Source organism: Cetorhinus maximus, chromosome 30 (assembly GCF_964194155.1).
Source record: "Cetorhinus maximus chromosome 30, sCetMax3.hap1.1, whole genome shotgun sequence".
In the NCBI taxonomy this organism is placed as follows: Eukaryota; Metazoa; Chordata; class Chondrichthyes; order Lamniformes; family Cetorhinidae; genus Cetorhinus; species Cetorhinus maximus.
In genome coordinates, this window is record NC_135908.1 from 24,576,325 (window position 1) to 24,594,645 (window position 18,321).

General features: G+C 47.6%; 1 protein-coding gene across 5 annotated transcripts in view; it reads left to right on the top strand.

Moving 5' to 3' along the window:
* Positions 1 to 18,321, top strand: part of LOC144670145 (talin-2) — a 345,177-nt gene that overhangs the window by 144,298 nt on the left and 182,558 nt on the right. For all 5 annotated transcript variants that reach the window (XR_013573826.1, XM_078532616.1, XM_078532619.1 and 2 more), the window contains 9 exons: positions 1,970 to 2,097; positions 2,312 to 2,375; positions 5,118 to 5,222; positions 7,227 to 7,382; positions 8,308 to 8,409; positions 14,652 to 14,728; positions 15,551 to 15,731; positions 16,067 to 16,180; positions 18,088 to 18,196. Coding sequence is in view for 4 of the 5 variants with exons in the window: in XM_078532616.1 (XP_078388742.1) it covers positions 1,970 to 2,097; positions 2,312 to 2,375; positions 5,118 to 5,222; positions 7,227 to 7,382; positions 8,308 to 8,409; positions 14,652 to 14,728; positions 15,551 to 15,731; positions 16,067 to 16,180; positions 18,088 to 18,196 (1,036 nt within the window). In the remaining variant the exon portion in view is untranslated. The remainder of the gene's footprint in view (positions 1 to 1,969; positions 2,098 to 2,311; positions 2,376 to 5,117; positions 5,223 to 7,226; positions 7,383 to 8,307; positions 8,410 to 14,651; positions 14,729 to 15,550; positions 15,732 to 16,066; positions 16,181 to 18,087; positions 18,197 to 18,321) is intronic.

Sequence of the window (18,321 nt, forward strand, 5' to 3'; positions counted from 1 at the left end):
TCCCCTATCACTATTGTTCTCCCACTGTGTTTCCACCCCTCCGTGCAGCTGAGTCACTCGTGGTGCCGCGGACTTGTCCCTTGCTGCATTCCCCTGAGAAACCATCTCCCTCAGCAATATCCAAAACGGAAAATCTGTTAGAGAGGGAGATGGGCCCAGGGGTCTCCTGCACTACCTGCCCAGTGCCATTACTCTGTCTGGCTGTCACCCATTCCCTTTCTGCCTGTGCACCCTTTACCTGCAGTGTGACCACCTCACTGTATGTGCTATCCACGAAGATCTCAGCCTTGCGGATGCTCCGAGAGACTCCCAGCCGCAGCTCCAGATCTGAAACGCGGATTTCCAGTAGTTGCAGCTGGAGACACTTCTTGCATTGCATGGTCACCATGGACACTGGAAGTGTCCCTGACTTCCCACATTGCACAGGAGGAGCATTGCACCTGACCGAGCTGCCCTATCACAACTTACCCTTAAATTACCCAATTTCCAGCATCCACTAGAAAAAATCATTCAAATTAAACAAATTAAACTGGTCTTAATTTAAATCAAAATGTTTTTATGTTATATGAGTAAACACGCCCACCTGGATAGCTTGAAAACCTGGGAGCCGTGGGAGTAAGGAGGGAGTAGGGAGGTGGTGTCAATGACAGGCTCTCTCCTGAGCCAAGATCCCAAGGATTGTGATCTATGACCTTTTGACCTTGCGGGTAATACACACAATGTCGACACTGGTCACCAAATCTGTGCTTCTGAGATATTGCAGTCGGCAAGAAGTGACTCCCAGAGTCCCAGAGGAGGAATGTCCCTCCTCTCTCAGTTTGGTGGCATTTGGTGTGAATTCAACTATTCCATCTGAATCCGGACGCTGTACAATTGATTGATTGACTATTGCAGGACGTCGGCTGATGGAAATGAGTCTCTTCTGTCAGTTGGGGATGGATCCTTCTCCATGTACATTACGGGGCAGCTGACTTTGTTGCATTAATATTGGGGGCAGAATGAGCTCATCATACAGACTGCCAGTCACAACAAAAATAAACTTTATACATTTGGTAATTTGTCCCTGCGTGTGTATGCGTGTCTCTGTGTGTGTGTGTGTCCGTGTCCCTGTGTGTGTGTGTGTGTGTCCCTGTGTGTGTGTGTGTGTGTGTCCCTGTGTGTGTGTGCGTGTCCCTGTGTGTGTGCGTGTCCCTGTGTGTGTGTGCGTGTCCCTGTGTGTACGCGTCCCTGTGTGTGTGCGCGTCCCTGTGTGTGTGTGCGTGTCCCTGTGTGTGTGTGCGTGTCCCTGTGTGTGTGCGTGTCTCTCTGTGTGTGTGCGTGTCTGTGTGTGTGTGTGTGTGTCTCTGTGTGTGTGTGTCCCTGTGTGTGTGTATGTGTGTGTCCCTGTGTGTGTGTGTGCGTGTCCCTGTGTGTGTGTGCGTGTCCCTGTGTGTGTGCGTGTCTCTGTGTGTGTGTGCGTGTCTCTGTGTGTGTGTGTGCATGCCCCTGTGTGTGTGCGTGTCCCTGTGTGTGTGTGTGTGTGTGTGTGCGTGTCCCTGTGTGTATGCGTGTCCCTGTGTGTGTGTGCGTGCCCCTGTGTGTGTGTGCGTGCCCCTGTGTGTGTGTGCGTGTCCCTGTGTGTGTGTGTGTGTGTGTGCGTGTCCCTGTGTGTGTGTGTGTGTGTGTGCGTGTCCCTGTGTGTGTGTGCGTGTCTCTGTGTGTGTGTGTGTGTGTGTGTGCGTGTCCCTGTGTGTGTGTGCGTGTCCCTGTGTGTGTGTGCGTGTCTCTGTGTGTGTGTGTGTGTGTGTGTGTGTGTGTGCGTGTCCCTGTGTGTGTGTGCGTGTCTCTGTGTGTTTGTCAGGATCTCTGTGTCTGTCGCACTCTCTCTCTCTCTCTCTCTCTCTCTCTGTGATTGTGTCTTTATTTTCCTTTAAGTAAATTTGAAGTAGGACAATTTCTTTTATATTTCATGGTGTTCTACTGTCTAAAGGCTCGGGATGATATTCTCAATGGATCACATCCGGTTTCCTTTGAGAAAGCCTGTGAGTTCGGGGGCTTTCAGGCTCAGATCCAGTTTGGACCCCACGTGGAACACAAACACAAACCCGGATTCCTAGAGTGAGTTCCCGCATTAACTGAGGGTATTCTGCATGTCGGGGGGGGGACAAGGCCGTGGGTGGGAGGGGGTGTGGGGGTGGAGTGGGGTGGGGACCCCTGACTTGTGGGTGTTGGCGGAGGTGGGGTTGTGACATGGGGAGATATGTGAATGAGGGTGATGGCTTTAATGCTCTCTCTCTCTCTCTCTCTCTCGCTGTCTCGCTCTGTATTCCAGTCTGAAGGAGTTCCTGCCAAAGGAGTACATTAAGCAGAGGAGCGCAGAAAAGAAGATATTTCAGGTACGGAAGCTCCAGCGTGGTATAAAACAGCTCATCAGTTCAAGTTCCACATTCACCATAAAAGACAGTTAAAAAATGCTTGATGTTCATCTCTGGAAAGACAGATGGTGAAGGATAGTATTGGAGGCAATCTTTACTCAATCTTATATTTATTTACAGCTGAAGCATTACAAGCATACGCCTCCTAACCCAGCTAAACTCCAGTTTCAGTTGTGGATTGCATCAGCCTCCTGCTGCCTAAGACTATGGTTTGTGACATGTTTCTGGCCGGGGTTTTCAGACCCTATTGTGGGGGGACCCGCTACAGGAGATTTGGCGGCTCAGCCAGAAGCCCATTGACCTTTGCTGGGACTGGATGAGCCTGGCGGAGGGCAGGGCTGGATGAGCCTGGCGGTGAGCAGGGCTGGATGAGCCTGGCGGAGGGCAGGGCTGGATGAGCCTGGCGGAGGGCAGGGCTGGATGAGCCTGGCGGAGGGCAGGGCTGGATGAGCCTGGCGGAGGGCAGGGCTGGATGAGCCTGGCGGAGGGCAGGGCCGGATGACCCTGGCGGCGGGCAGGGCTGGATGAGCCTGGCGGTGGGCAGGGCTGGATGAGCCTGGCGGTGAGCAGGGCTGGATGAGCCTGGCGGAGGGCAGGGCTGGATGGGCCCAGCAGCAGGCAGGGCTGGAGGACCCCACCCTCTGTGTTAAACACCGCCTGTTGTAGCTTAGCAGCTCCACATTGGCACGGCAATCTCTGCCCCATCAGCTGCAGACAGTGGACCGAAAAGGTGCAGGATTCGCTGGCCGGTTTCCTCCAGGCCGTCTTCGGCCAGCTGCTCGCCCTTTCCAATACCGTTCCAAACAGAGGTCACACCTCTCAGCGACTCTCTCCCAGCTGTCAGTGTCAATGTCCACTAGCTTCAGGTCTTGCTTGCAGGTGCCCTTGTAGCAGAGAAGTGGGAGCCCAGGAGCCTGTGACCCAGTGGTCAGTTCACTGTACAGAAGGTCTCGTGGTATGTGGTTGCTCTCCACCTGATGAACATGGCCAAGGCAGTGCACACACTCATTGCTAAACCATTGATGTATCCCATCAGGAATCAGCAGGCTTCAGGACCTCTGAGTCCACAACCTCAACCTCAGTCAAGAGATGTCGCAGACAGGTCTGAGCAGATCAAGTGCTCGGACCTTTCAATTAGTGTCTCTTTATCCGTGCTCATGTGAAACCCCACATTCTGTCTGCCACCTGGATACAAATAAACACGATTGATTTATCAAAAATACTTGAGGCTTATTCAGTTCCTCTCAAGCCTCCCAATCACAATATAATATAAAGGCCCTCTCTGGAAAGGTTCCTTTATAACCCATTCAGCAGTAATAAAGAGAGAGCAATTCTGCAGCGAGTAACTCACCTCCTGACTCCCCAAAGCCTGTCCACCATCAACAAGGCACCAGTCAGGAGTGTGATGGAATACTCCCCATTTGCCTGGATGAGTGCAGCTCCCACAACACTCAAGAAGTTCGACACTGTTCAGGACAAAGCAGCCCGCTTAATTGGCACCCCATCCACAAACATTCACTCCCTCTACCACCGACACACAGTAGCAGCAGTGTGTACCATCTACAAGTAGCACTGCAATAATTCACCAAGGCTCCTTAGACAGCACCTTCCAAACCCATGACTGCTACCATCTAGAAGGACAAGGACAGCAGGGAACACCACCACCTGGAAGTTCCCCCCCCAAGTCACTCACCATCCTGACTTGGAAATATATCGCTGTTCCTTCACTGTCGCTGGGAACTCCCTCCCTAACAGCACTGTGGGTGTACCTACACCACATGGACTGCAGCGGTTCAAGAAGGCAGCTCACTACCACCTTCTCAAGGGCAACTAGGGATGGGCAATAAATGCTGGTCTAGCCAGCGACGCCCACATCCCATGGATGAATGAAGAAATGTGCTGCATCCCCCCTCTGTGTAGCCTCCTTCAATCCTATAACCCACCGAAACCTCTGCACTCTTCAAACCTCTGGCCCCTTGTATGTTCCCAATTGTTCCACCTGCCATTTGTGGCTGTGCCTTCAGTTGCCAAGAACCTAAGCTCTGGAACTCCGATCCGAAATCTTCTCCCCCTCTACCGCTCTCTCCTCTTTTAAGGTGTTTCTTTGAAAACCTACCGCTTTGACCAAGCCTTTGGTCACCTATCGAATTATCTCCTTAAATCAAATTTTGTTTCATAGCGCTTGTGTAAGTGCCTTGAGATGTTTTACTAAGTTAAAGGTGCTATATAAATGCAAATTGTTTACATTTTAGCAAGATACAACAGTTTTCACCTTTAACAAAGACATGATGTAGCACTGGAACTCCCACTGCAGGAACCAGAGGTGGAGATCAGGAGACAAAGCGAAGGGGAAACTCACAGGAAGACTGAGAGTCCAAGACGAGCAGAGAAATATTGACCATAATGAAATACAGAGAGAAATTTAGCATTGAAGGAGGCCATTCAGCCCGTCATACCTGTGCCAGTGCTAGTTTCACCTGTAGTTAGTGACTGTACTCCCATTTCCCAACCCATTTCTGCACCTTTCTAAATTCTTCCTTCTTAAATACTTGTCCATTTTTAACAAAACAAATGGAGTGAAATAAAGAGATGGAAAGTGATCAAGAAACATGCACGGGAAGAGAGGTATTACACAAAAAACTTAAACCAAAAACCTTTCAGCAAACGAGGAAATTAATCTTCTTATTTGGTCTCTTACGTTAGGAACACAAGAACTGTGGGGAAATGACCGAGATTGAAGCAAAAGTTAAATACGTTAAGTTGGCTCGCTCACTCCGAACCTATGGGGTATCATTCTTTTTGGTGAAGGTAAGAATTTCTCCTCTTACCCCAGTTTACACACACTTCGGAATATTAGTTGCCGGCTGCCTTCAGATAGTGAAACCGTGTGGGCTGTATTTGTGTGTGTAGAACATTGAGTGGAGCTTTAACAGGTGACACTTGAACCTGTTATCCCAGGACTTGATGCTTTTTCAATGAATTTGTTGGGTAAAGTGATTGAATTGTTGGGGGCTGTTGTCAACTGTTAATCTCCCTCTCCCTTAAATAATCAAAGATGAGATGTGAATTTGGAACAACTTCAGTTAAATTTGTTTTTACTGATCGCTAACACTGAGACCTAACTTGAGTAACTTGGTGCAGTCATTACACACAGTTTTGAGTTGTTGACCACTGTCAGCTGTTCAAAAACAGTATGTGTTAGTGATACCAACCACCAGTTTCATTCAGTCATGTCCTTTCTTGGCTCTGGGCAGCGTTTTTTTAATTGCATTGCTCTGAGTCTTTTACCTGTTGGGCCCTGCTGAGGGTGTGGGGTGCCGATTGATAAACTCCCTTCAGTCACTGACTAAAGCCCCAGCCTTAACTCTCTCCTACCAATCTCAATTCTCCTTTTCCCACATCACCCATCCTCACAACTCTCCTCGTGACAATGGAGGAATGCGTCTCGATTTGGAGCGTGGGCAGAGAATAGGCCAAATACGTTTCATTTCGAATCCTCAGAGTTCATGGAAAAGCCCAGTGTCAGTCGTTCTGGATGATCCACTGGGAGTGGCTGATCAAACTGTCACATTCCACAGAGACACACCCAGTCTCCTGAGCTTGGAATTCCAGTACAATGGAAATGAGAATCCACTGAATGCTGTTCTGTCTAAAACTGGTTTGTAATTGACACTTTCACTGTTAGTTTTTCAGGGTCGATGTGTCACTCTTTAACACATTGGCCCAGATCTTCCTGTCTCTGGATCGCTGGAGACAGGACGCACCCACCAAGATACGCTACACAACCCCGCGCAAGTCCCAAAGCACTGACCTCCATGGGAATTACCCGAGACCTTTGAACTTCCGATGGGCAATTCCCCTGCTCCCCAGGACCCTCCGGAAATGTTTCCAGCCCTGAGTTAGAGTCAATTCCGATTTACTGACCTGAAATGTTAGACGAAAATTCCTAGTCTAACCCCTGGGTAACTAGATAACTGACACCCCCCCTCCCCTGACTCTCCCTTTGACTCTGCTCTGACCTCCCCAACTTCCACCTCAACATGACCTGACTACCCCCCTTGATCTCCTGACTCTCCCCTTGACCCCCTGTACCCCACTTACCTGACTCACCTTCACTACCCAGCCTCCCCCCGATGCCACCCCCCCTGGGCACCCCAGAGCTGACCCAACCTGAGTAGCCCCTGTTACCCGATTCCACCTCCCAAACTTCTGGGTCCCCCCTGACCCCCTGACTCCTCCCCCACCCTGACCTGGCCTAACTAGTCCTCATCAACCAACTACCCCCTGACCCCCCCAACTCCCTGACCCGACCTGAGTAGCCTCCACCCCCATGACTCCCCCATCCCCCCCAACCTGACCTGACCCGACCTCACCATCCTATCCAGCTGCCACCCTACCCTCTTACCCACCTATCTCGCCCTACAAGAATAATCACCACCACACTGAGGAGCTGTTTAACGTCACAAAGTATTTCAACGTGTTGGTAAACAGTAACAGAATGCAGCAGCTCGTGCCGTGAAAAGGGATCGTGGCATCTGCACAGATTCTCTTTGCTGCTCCCTCCGAGGTTCCCTGAGTTCTGCGGGACCCTCCAGTGGAGGATTGGCCAGAGAAATTGGAGGAAGGTGAGTGGGCATCTTATCGTCTGGTCAGGTCTAGGGTTTCCCGCTGGAGACTCAGAAAATTTGGGACAAAATGGCCAAAGCTAAACACTGCATGGAAAGGAAAGCTACTGGAGCTGGATTGGTGTTGGTGTAACTTGGGGGTTTTACCGGGTGAATTGTTACAGATGAACGGTGTTTCCTCCTTCAGGAAAAAATGAAGGGGAAGAACAAGCTGGTTCCTCGACTCCTGGGCATTACCAAAGATTCAGTGATGAGAGTCGATGAAAAGACCAAAGAAGTGATGCAGGAGTGGTCACTCACCACCGTTAAACGCTGGGCCGCCTCCCCAAAGAGTTTCACTCTGGTAAGATATTGGAAAAGCGTCTTATTGCCTGCAGTTCCAGAGCTGTTTGCACCCGACTTGATTTGTTTGGGCAAAGATAATGAAAGCCGAGAAACTTTCTATGTTTTTCTCCTGGAGAGTGACCACACTCCTACCCAGAGATATGGGGAATCCCAGATTCCTGGAGACTTTCACCCTGACCCAATGTTTGGGTTCTCACCTTTATTTTGCACTCCGTCCACCATCCCAGCTGTGGTGGGTATTGGCACTGCCTACATCCATGTGGCTGCCAATTTGTGTGGGTCACAACAGGACAGACTGTGTGCGCTTGCGAGGCAACTGGCTGACTCCCCATTACTTAGGCACATCCAACCAGTAGCTACCCATGACCTGGTGTGACGGGAGGGCCGATGCTGATGTCTGGGGATTAGCCATCATCGTGACCTCCAGGGGTCATAGGTGGGCGTTTTGTGCGGTGTTGCAGACCAGAGATGTGAGTCTATCCAGAGCTGGCACAACCTGCTCCAGCTCTGAGGAGCTGCTCCTAATGCTGCACATGACTCCTTGTTAAGGTACCGTGGGCGCGCACACTAACAGAATCTGTCTTTGGGACTTGTTAAAGGGAAGCAGTGAGCATGCATAGATTTCCACTTAAGTGTTTGGCCCCATGGGTGGTTTGTGCCAAGAGCTGGGAGGGTGGAAGTTTCAATGGGCAATTTTTGGTCTAACGTTTGGTCAAGTGGAACAGCCAGTTGGTGTTGTGGTCGCCTCAGATTGAAAGAGATGTGGAAAGTGGATTGTCTGTTTACCCTTTCACTCAGTGTGGGAAGATGAAAGGAACTGGAAAATGGCCAGCTGTTTGGGCTGTGAATGCTCTTTGAAGTCCTTTCCAGTGGTATACACAGCACTGCTGTCTCTGTTCACCCAATTCTCTCTTCATCTGTAGGATTTTGGAGAATACCAGGAGAGCTACTATTCTGTTCAGACTACCGAGGGTGAACAGATCTCTCAGCTAATCGCTGGCTATATCGACATCATCCTCAAGAAGGTTAGTGCATTGAACATTCTGTAGGAAATCTGAAGAGAAAATGCCATTTTACCAATCAAAGCTCATTCTCCAGATACATTAACTCCCATCTTTCTCACCTGCCTCAGCTTTCCTGTCCTTGCAAACTATCACCCCGATTCCAAGCCCGCTTTCCTTTCTAAAGCCCTCGAACCTGTTGTTGCCTCTCAAATCTGCACTCGTTTTTCCAGCACCTCCATGTCTGAGACTCTCTGATCAGGTCCCTGCTCTGGCCCAGCCCTGAAACAGCTGGAATCAAAGCCCAAATTGTTGGGCTGTCATCAAGCTGCTCGTTCTCTCTGCAGTTTTTCAGGTGGTTGGCCAGCCCATCATCCTCCAACTGTTACCCACTGGGTGACATTGCCCTCACAGTCCCACTCTCGCCTGTCACACGGTGGTCAGTCTGTACCTGTCAGGCAGTAGCTGTCTCACTATAGAAAACATTGTTCAAACATTTCTTACTGGGAATGATAAATCTCCAATTGCTCAGTTCCACACCCTAACAATTCCTTTGCGACAATCAAATCCCTGACTCAGGGATGAGCAATTCCACTGGGGGATGTGTTTGTATATGAGCGGGATTGATGTTAATCTTCGAGAAACCATCTTTACAACTTTTCATTGAATAATGCCTGTTGGTGGATAGGAAAGAATCTATTTCTTAATATGACTGCTGATGTTATGCCTGGACTCTCACTTTAAATGTTGATCTATAAACTTCTATAGACACATTAGAGAATGGGACACCTTCTGGAAGAACAGCTCCTGTGAGCTTGTTTCTCCTGGATCTGAAACTGTACAGTCAAGGAGTCAAATCTAGTAGGAGTAGGGAATCGTGCGACATGTTCCATTTGTTCGATTTGATCCTGCACTGTTCAGCTCACATATATAATTAATTGCATTAATTGCTGGCAGTGTGAGCTGTGTGGTAAGGGCAATGAAAGACTGGTCTTAATCTCCTTAAGCAATGAGTTTTAAGAAAGAAACCGGGAGCAACAGAGGAGGAAGTATGGTGAGTTACAGTCGAAACAGTTACAAAAGGAGAAATAAAGAAAGGGAAAGAAATAAAAATAAAAATAGCTGGAAAGGCTCAGCAGGTCTGACAGCATCTGCGGAGAGGGACACAGTTAACGTTTCGAGTCCGTATGACTCTTCATCAGAACTGAGGAAATATGGAAATGTGGTGAAGTATAAGCTGGTTGAAGGGGGTGGGACAGGTAGAGCTGGATAGGGGGCTAGTGATAGGTGGGGGCGAAGGAGAGATTGCCAAAGATGTCATAGACAAAAGGACAAAGGGGTGTTGACGGTGGTGATATTAGCTAAGGAATGTGCTAATGGTGACATTAAGGGTAGAAAGCAGGACAAGCAAGGTACAGATAGCCCTAGTGGGGGTGGGGTGGAGGGAAGGGATTGAAATAGGCTAAAAGGTAGAGATAAAACAATGGATGGAAATAATTTAAAAATAATGGAAATAGGTGGGAAAAGAAAAATATATTAAAAAATATAAATTATTGGAAAAAGGGGGATCGGAAAGGGGGTGGGGATGGAGGAGAGAGTTCATGATCTGAAATTGTTGAACTCAATGTTAAGTCCGGAAGGCTGTAAAGTGCCTAGTCGGAAGATGAGGTGCTGTTCCTCCAGTTTGCGTTGAGCTTCACTAGAACAATGCAGCCGGCCAAGGACGGACATGTGGGCATGAGAGCAGGGTGGAGTGTTGAAATGGCAAGCGACAGGGAGGTCTGGGTAATGCTTGCGGACAGACCGAAGGTGTTCTGCAAAGCGGTCACCCAGTCTGCGTTTGGTGTCTCCAATGGAGAGGAGACCGCATTGGGAGCAGCGAATGCAATAGACTAAATTGAGGGAAGTGCAAGTGAAATGCTGCTTCACTTGAAAGGAGTGTTTGGGCCTTTGGACGGTGAGGAGAGGGGAAGTAAAGGGGCAGGTGTTGCACCTTCTGCGGTTGCATGGGAGGGGGTTGAGGTGTAGGGGGTGATGGAGGAGTGGATCAGGGTGTCCCGGAGGGAATGGTCCCTGCGGAATGCCGCCAGGGGGGTGAAGGGAAGATGTGTTTGGTGGTGGCATCATGCTGGAGTTGGCGGAAATGGCGGAGGATGATCCTTTGAATGCGGAGGCTGGTGGGGTGATAAGTGAGGACAAGGGGGCCCCTATCATGGTTCTGGGAGGGAGAGGAAGGTGTGAGGGCGGATGCGCGGGAGATGGGCCGGACACGGTTGAGGGCCCTGTCAACCACCGTGGGTGGAAAACCTCGGTTAAGGAAGAAGGAAGACATGTCAGAGGAACTGTTTTGGAAAGTGAAAGAAATATTGGATTGAGAGAGAAAAAGAGACAGGAAGGAACAGTAAGTGAAAATCATTGAAAATTTACAATGCTTTAAATCTCTAAGAAGAATTTAATACCCTCTGGAATGAGACTGGACAGTTTAAATTGTTCCTGGACCAGAGTGGTTGATTGACAATGCATTAACCAGTATCACTTTGCAATAACTATAATCACATTGTGTTCATATTGCATTAACCATTATCACATTGCATGTGACAAGCGGCAAGTAGCATTCGTGCCACACAAGTGCCAGGCAATGACCATCTCCAACAAGAGAGAATCTAACCATCGCCCCTTGACATTCAATGACATCACCATCACTGAATCCCCCACTATCAACATCCTGAGGGTTACCATTGACTAGAAACTGAACTGGACTAGCCATATAAATACAGTAGCTACAAGAGCAGGTCAGAGGCTGGGAATTCTGTGGTGAGTAACTCACCTCCTGACTCCCCAAAGCCTGTCCACTATCTACCAGACACAAGTCAGGAGTGTGATGGAATACTCCCCATTTGCCTGGATGAGTGCAGCTCCAACAACACTCAAGAAACTTGATACCATCCAGGACAAAGCAGCTCCACTTGATTGGCATCACATCCACAAACATTCACTCCCTCCACCACCGATGCACAGTAGCAGCAGTGTGTACCAGCTACAAGATGCACTGCAGAAACTTAAGGCTCCTTCGATAGCACCTTTTAAACCCATGACCACTACCATCTAGAAGGACAAGGGCAGCAGATAGATGGGAACACCACCACCTGGAAGTTCCCCTCCAAGTCACTCACCATCCTGACTTGGAAATATATCACCGTTCCTTCACTGTCGCTGGGTCAAAATCCTGGAACTCCCTCCCTAACAGCACTGTGGGTGTACCTACACCACATGGACAGTTCAAGAAGGCAGCTCACTACCACCTTCTCAAGGGGCAATTAGGGATGGGCAATATGCTGGCCTAGCCAGCGAAACCCACATCCTGTAAATGGATTTTTTTTAAAAATCACATTTTATTAACTTTTCTTTTTGTTCATCGGATGTGGGTGTCACTGGCTAAACCAGCATTTATTGCCCAATAACAGGTTCAAAGAGATTTAGGTGTCCATGTACAAAGGTTACTAAAATGTAGTGGTCAGGTATAAAAAAAAAATCATTAAAGCCAACAGAATATTTGCCTTGATAATCTAGAGGACTGGAAAATAAAGAGGGAGATGTTTGGCTCGTGCCCTGGTCAGATATAACTAGAGTACTGAGTACCATGCTGGACACTGCATCTTCGAAAGTATATGTTAACCCTGGGAGAAACACAGCCGAGATGCACCAGAATCTTATCCGGGCTCCAATGGTTAGATTATGAGGAGTGATTACATTAACTAGCCTTGCATTCCCTGTAATGAAGAAGAATAATGAGGCCTTTGGGATGAGACATTAAATCTAGATTACGTCTGCACTGTCAGGTGGGTGGAACAGGACCCAATGGCCCTTTTATGGAGAAGAGCGGGGAAGTTCTCCTCAGTGGCCTGACCAATATTTATTCCTCAATTAACATCGTAAAAACAGACACCTTTTCTGTTATCTTCTCCCATTTTGCTTGAGTTGCCGCAGTGCTGATCGATCACCCTTCCCCATCTCCTCCAGTCAGTCAACTATTCCCCTTCCAATCCCGCAGCATTTCTAAGTCTTGCACCACCGCATCCTTCCATCTGGCCTTAGGACTTCCTTCTCTTCTTCCTGGCAGTCCCATCTCCATCACTCGCTTCAGCACACCTCATCCCTCTCTCTCTCTCTCTCTATCAGAACACCATACCATTCCAATCTCTTCTCAGCTGCTTTCTTTGATGCTCCCACAATCTCCACAGACCCCCTGCAGTATTAGTTCCTGACCGTGTCCTTCCTCATGACTCCACACATCCAGTTCAGCAGCCACATCTCATTGCCATCCAGTCATTGTTCCTATCTTCCTGAGGTTGTCCAGGTTTCTGCACTATATGACAAGGCTGGTCTCTCAACTGTCCTGTAAATACTTCCTGTCAGCTTCAGCAAAACCTTTCCATCGCACAACACCCCACTGCATTTCTTCTAGTTACTCCAGCCAGAGCTAAAGAGTTGCTTAATTTCCTTTCCCTTACTCCCATCTTCTGCCACCACTGACCCCAGGTACTTGATTCACTTTCTCCAAGTCTTCACCCAGAATCTTTACACCCTCACTCTGATTTCAGACAGAGATGAGGATAATTTTTTCCTCTGAGAGTCTTGAGTCTTTGGAACTCTCTTCCTCAAAAGGCGGTGGAAGCAGAGTCTATGAATATTTTTAAGGCAGAGCAAGATAGACTCTTGATTAACAAGGGGGTGAAAAGTTATTGGAGCAGACAGGAATGTGGGGCTGAGGTTATATTCAGATCAGCCATAATCTTCTTGAATAGAGGAGCAAGCTCGAGGGGCCTAGAGACCTGCTCCTAATTCGTATCTTCGTGTGATCCTCTCCCTGAAGCTCAAACTGACCGTCCACAAATTGGGTCTTTGGCCTATTGACTTTCATCCACCTGCCTTCCAGTGCTTGTCTCCAATTTTCTTGATACTTGGTCATGTTCTCATCATGCCCCCTCAATGTCATCCGGAAAACAGATTACCCGGTCAGCATCACATTGCTGTTTGTAGGAGTTTCCTGAGAGCAAATTGGCTGCAGTGTTTCTTACATTATAATTCAAAATGTAATGTAGGAAACTACTTCAGTGACTACAATTCAAAAAGTACTTCATTGACTTTAGAGCGCTTTGGGATGTTCCGTAGTCACAAAAGGCGCTGTATAAATGCAAAGTCTTTCTTTTAGTTTCCAAACTAGATCCAACTCAATATGCTTTGCAGTGGGTTGTACATTTTCAGGAGCTATTGAAAATTGAGCTCATTTAGGTGTTCTCTCTGTTTTTGAAACTGAGAGGGAGGGAGCTTTGACTGTTGTATATATCATTCACGTAGCCATTTGCAGTACAGAACTAGAGTTTGCTGAAAAAAGAGACGTTTCTAAGCTATTTTCAGCAACATATAATTCAAATCAGTAAGAAAAGCAGCTTCACAAACTCCACATCTCGGTTAGTCTGCTGCTAACTGACTGTCGAAGCAGCAACTTATTCGATCAGCTTTGTTACTCCTGTTTGTATATTTGTCAAACACAAAACCGTTTCTGGTCTGAAGATAAAGAATTTAAAATTCTGAAGCAATGGGGCTGAGTAAATAAGGAAATGTTGCTTCCAGAGTTTGAGGGGGTGCAGAACAAGAGGATGCAAGGATACAAGAGGATAAGATAATTGTGAGAAATTTCAGATAGAAAGCAGGAGAGACATTTTTATAGAGTTGTGAGGCTGTGGAATACACCACCAGATTTTGTAACTCTTTCGAGTTATCAACAGTCACAGATTGTAACTCTTTCGAGTACATTCACAGTTCTTGGTTTCCGGGAGTGGGACATGAACCCACAACCCTCTGATTCAAAGGTGAGGGTGCTATGAACTGAGCCACAGCTGACACCTCATACCAGATTTTGTAATTGAATCATTTAAGAACAGGGTCAATAGGTGGTTGAAGAGAAGGGATGTTAGTTGGGGGTGGGGGGAGCGGTGGTTAAAGTGATTTGGAAACAGGACAGACTCATGGGATTGGGACTAGTTCACATTCAAGTCGAGCACTAAATTGGAGTGAAGGTTGGGCTGGAGGGGCTATGTTTCTGTGATCTATTTTCTGTGTCATTCTGTGAGATGGTCAGACAACTCCCAGTATCATTTTGGGAATAATTGTGTGACTGATAACTGCACAGACCTGTCTTCTAATGTCCTGTCTTCATGTGTTTGTTAAGTTTCTAACCCTTTCATCTTTTTGTTCTATTTTAGAAGCAAAGTAAGGATCGATTTGGACTCGAGGGAGATGAAGAGTCAACAATGTTGGAAGAATCTGTTTCTCCAAAAAAGTAAAAATTCAAAACTGTTCCATTGCTGAAACTACTGATAGGATTATCCATACTTTACTCATCACCAAAATGTATATTTAACCTTCCTGCTAATTTTCTGAATGCACTGAAATCTGAAACATGCTAAACCTGTCATGAAAAATTCTTCCATGCACCTTGATTTTCCAAAACCACCTTTTGCCTCCAGCTGATAGGTGTCAGCCATGGTCCAGTTGGTGGCGAACTCACCTCTGGGTCAGAAGTTGTGGGTTCGAGTCTCTCTCCTGGATCTCCTGAGCACATAATCCAAGCTGACACCCCAGAGCAGCACTGACGGAGTCTTTGCAGTGAGAGGTTAAACTGTGGGTCCATCTTCCTTCTCCAATGGACATCAGAGATCCAGTGGCACTGTTTCGAAAAAGAGCCTGGGTGTAAACGCCAGTGTCCTTTTCATTGTGTTTATTCTTTCATGGGATGTGGGCGTTACTGCCCATCCCTAAATTGCCCTTGAGAAGGTGGTGGTGAGCTACCAGTATTTATCAATATTTATTCCTCTGTCAACATCGTAAACAGATTATCTGGTCATTATCACATTGCTGCTTGTGGGAGCTGGCAAATTGGCTGCTCTGTTTCCAACGATACAGCAATAACTACAATTCAAAAACACCCCATTGGCTGTGAAGTGCTTTGGGGTGTCCTGAGGTGGTGAAAGGCGTTATGTGAAGAGAAGTCTTGTTCTCTGATGACAGTTTACATGCCCCCAGTGCGTGTGTGTGTGTGTGTGTGTGTGTGTGTGTGTGTGTGTGCTGATGAATAACCCGGCCCTCCTGCCCTGCCTCACAGGTCCACCATCTTGCAGCAGCAGTTTAACAAGACGGGGAAAATCGAGCATGCCTCGGTGGCACTGCCGGCTGTGATGAGGCCAGGGGCAGGCGGGCCGGAGAGCTTTAACACAGGCACCATGCCAGCTCCACAGCAGCAGATCCTGAGTGGGCAGATGCACCGGGGCCACATGCCCCCACTGGTAGGAGTCGGAATTACATCTCGGGACGCGTGTCCAATATTCGTTTTTTTCCACCAATAATGATTCACTTCACAGTTTGTTATCGACATGTTTGCAAACAAAGTGTTAACGCCAAAAAAATGTTTATTGCATCAATTTCTTTAAAAACCCTTTAATTTGCTTTTTAGATCCAGTCTCTTTATCTTTTTTTAATTAAAGACCGTTGATGTTTATTTGAAAACATTTTCACCATAGATTCAAGCACCAATTTAAATTGATTAATATGCATCTTTTATGTTTGAAAGAAATGTATTACTTTATTCTAACCTGCTTTGCTAATTTGCCCTGAATAACAGACCTCAGCACAGCAAGCATTAATGGGAACCATTAACTCCAGTATGCAAGCGGTCCAACAAGCACAGTCTGACCTAACTGAGATAGATAATTTACCCCCACTGGGACAGGACATGGTAAGTCTGATTGCCGCTGCTGCTTCTCCTCTTGTTTGAAACGATCATTGTACTCTGCAGCCTTTCAGAATCAGAAAGCACTGGGACACATTTTCAATCTCTCTATGATAAATGTTTTGGTGTTTTTTTCTCAGTCAGCGGGAACTCTGTCCACTTGCGCTGCTGACACACGTTCCGAGCCCCAGCTGTGGAACTGCTCTTGCATATCGTACGCCCGTGGATTTCAGTGGGAATTCAAACTGGGTGGTTTCCATAAAGAGCTCTGGGTGATCACCATCAGCAGTAATGTACCCCGGGCGGGGGAGAAGTTTACAAATCCCTCTTCCCCTGTGTCTTCCTACTAGAATTGATGAGGAGTTGCATCATTCAGCTGCACCGGGATCAGCTAGTGAAGGTCTGGTAGTGCCCGGCAGATTTGGCTTTGCCCTCTACCCCTTCACACTGCCCCTCCTCGTGCTACCCCTCCCTCCCCACCCAACATTGTCCGCCATGGTGAAATAATCCAACCAACAGTCCACCCAGCAGCTTGCCTGGCTGCTCTTTGAAGCTGAGACTCGAGCCAGTTATTTCAGAGCTTTGGGCAGTGGGCGGGGATACTACAACATACAGCACACGCCCAGGCCATTCAGCCCAGCTGCTCTGTGCTCCACACGAGCCTCCTCCAGCCTCTCTTCATCTCACCCAATCAGCACATCCTTCTGTTCCATTCACTTCCCCAATGCATCCACACTATCTCTGAATGTTGGAAATTCTCATCACTCTCTGGGTATCGGTGTTTCTCCTGCATTCCTTCCTGGATTTATTAGTAACAATCTTACACCCATCATCCCTAAATTGAACATTTTAAATAAGAGTGGCTCACAAGATTGCAATTGCAAGTTCCAAACCGGTACTGTTGAAGTTTGCCTACTTTAGTGAGAGAGGTCACATAGTGGTAATGTCACTGGACTAGTAATCCAGAGGCCCAGGCTAATTCTCTGGGGACAAGGGTTCAAATCCCACCACATAGGTTGGTGGAATTTAAATTCAATTAATCAACAAGTGGAATTATAAAGCTAATCTCAGTTATAGTGACCATGAAACTATTGCCGATTGTCATAAAAACCCATCTGGTTCACTAATGCCCTTTAGGGGAGGAAATCTGCCGTCCTTACCTGGTCTGGCCTACATGTGACTCCAGACCCACAGCAACGTGGTTGACTCTTAACTGCCTCAGAAATGGCCGATAAGCCACTCAGTTGTATCAAACTGCTGCAAAGTCTAAAAGGAATGAACTCCCTCCCTAACAGCACGGTGGGTGTACCTACACCACATGGACTGCAGCGGTTCAAGAAGGCAGCTCACCACCACCTTCTCCAGGGCAGCTAGGGATGGGCAATAAATGCTGGGCCCAACCAACATCCTGTAAACGAATAAATAAAATAAAAACTTAGAAAACGTTAAAAGTAATTGTATGAAGCTCTGTGAGATATGAGAATGGGACTTCCTTCACAGTTTCCGGAAGGGGGGATCTCCCACTCCCCATTGCAGGGGGACAGCTCCAGCCCTGTTTTACTTTCACTCAACATCCCAGCAGCCTGCCCCTGAGGGCCCATTGGGAAAATCCTGCACTAACTGGGAAGTGCTGCATTGCCAAATGTGTTGGATGGGATGTGAAGGTGTCAGTTTGGAAATATTCCATGAGAAAGATCTCAGTGAGAGGTCCATGACCAGGAGGCATCTCCGATTTTAAAGAAATAATCTCATATTTGAAAGGGCCCTGGGTACCTGCCTTATACCAGATATGCTTTAAAATGGGTTGAAGAGTAGTGAATGCTTTGGTAACATTCAGTGCAGTGCATAGTGATTACTATAGGATGGGAGCTTTTTGCTTTGTAACATTGCTTGTTGATTTCTGTTTTTCCCAGGCATCGAAGGTGTGGGTCCAGAACAAAGTGGACGAATCAAAGCATGAGATTCACTCGCAGGTTGATGCGATCACTGCAGGGACTGCATCTGTTGTCAATCTCACGGCTGGTGAGTGATGGAGGTTGCGAGGTTGCAAAACTGTATCTTCAAACCAAAACCGTATCTTCAGATCAGTGAAAGCAGCTCCCACTTCACTGGTACCTGAACCGCTGCCTCCAGGGTCCCCACCCTGG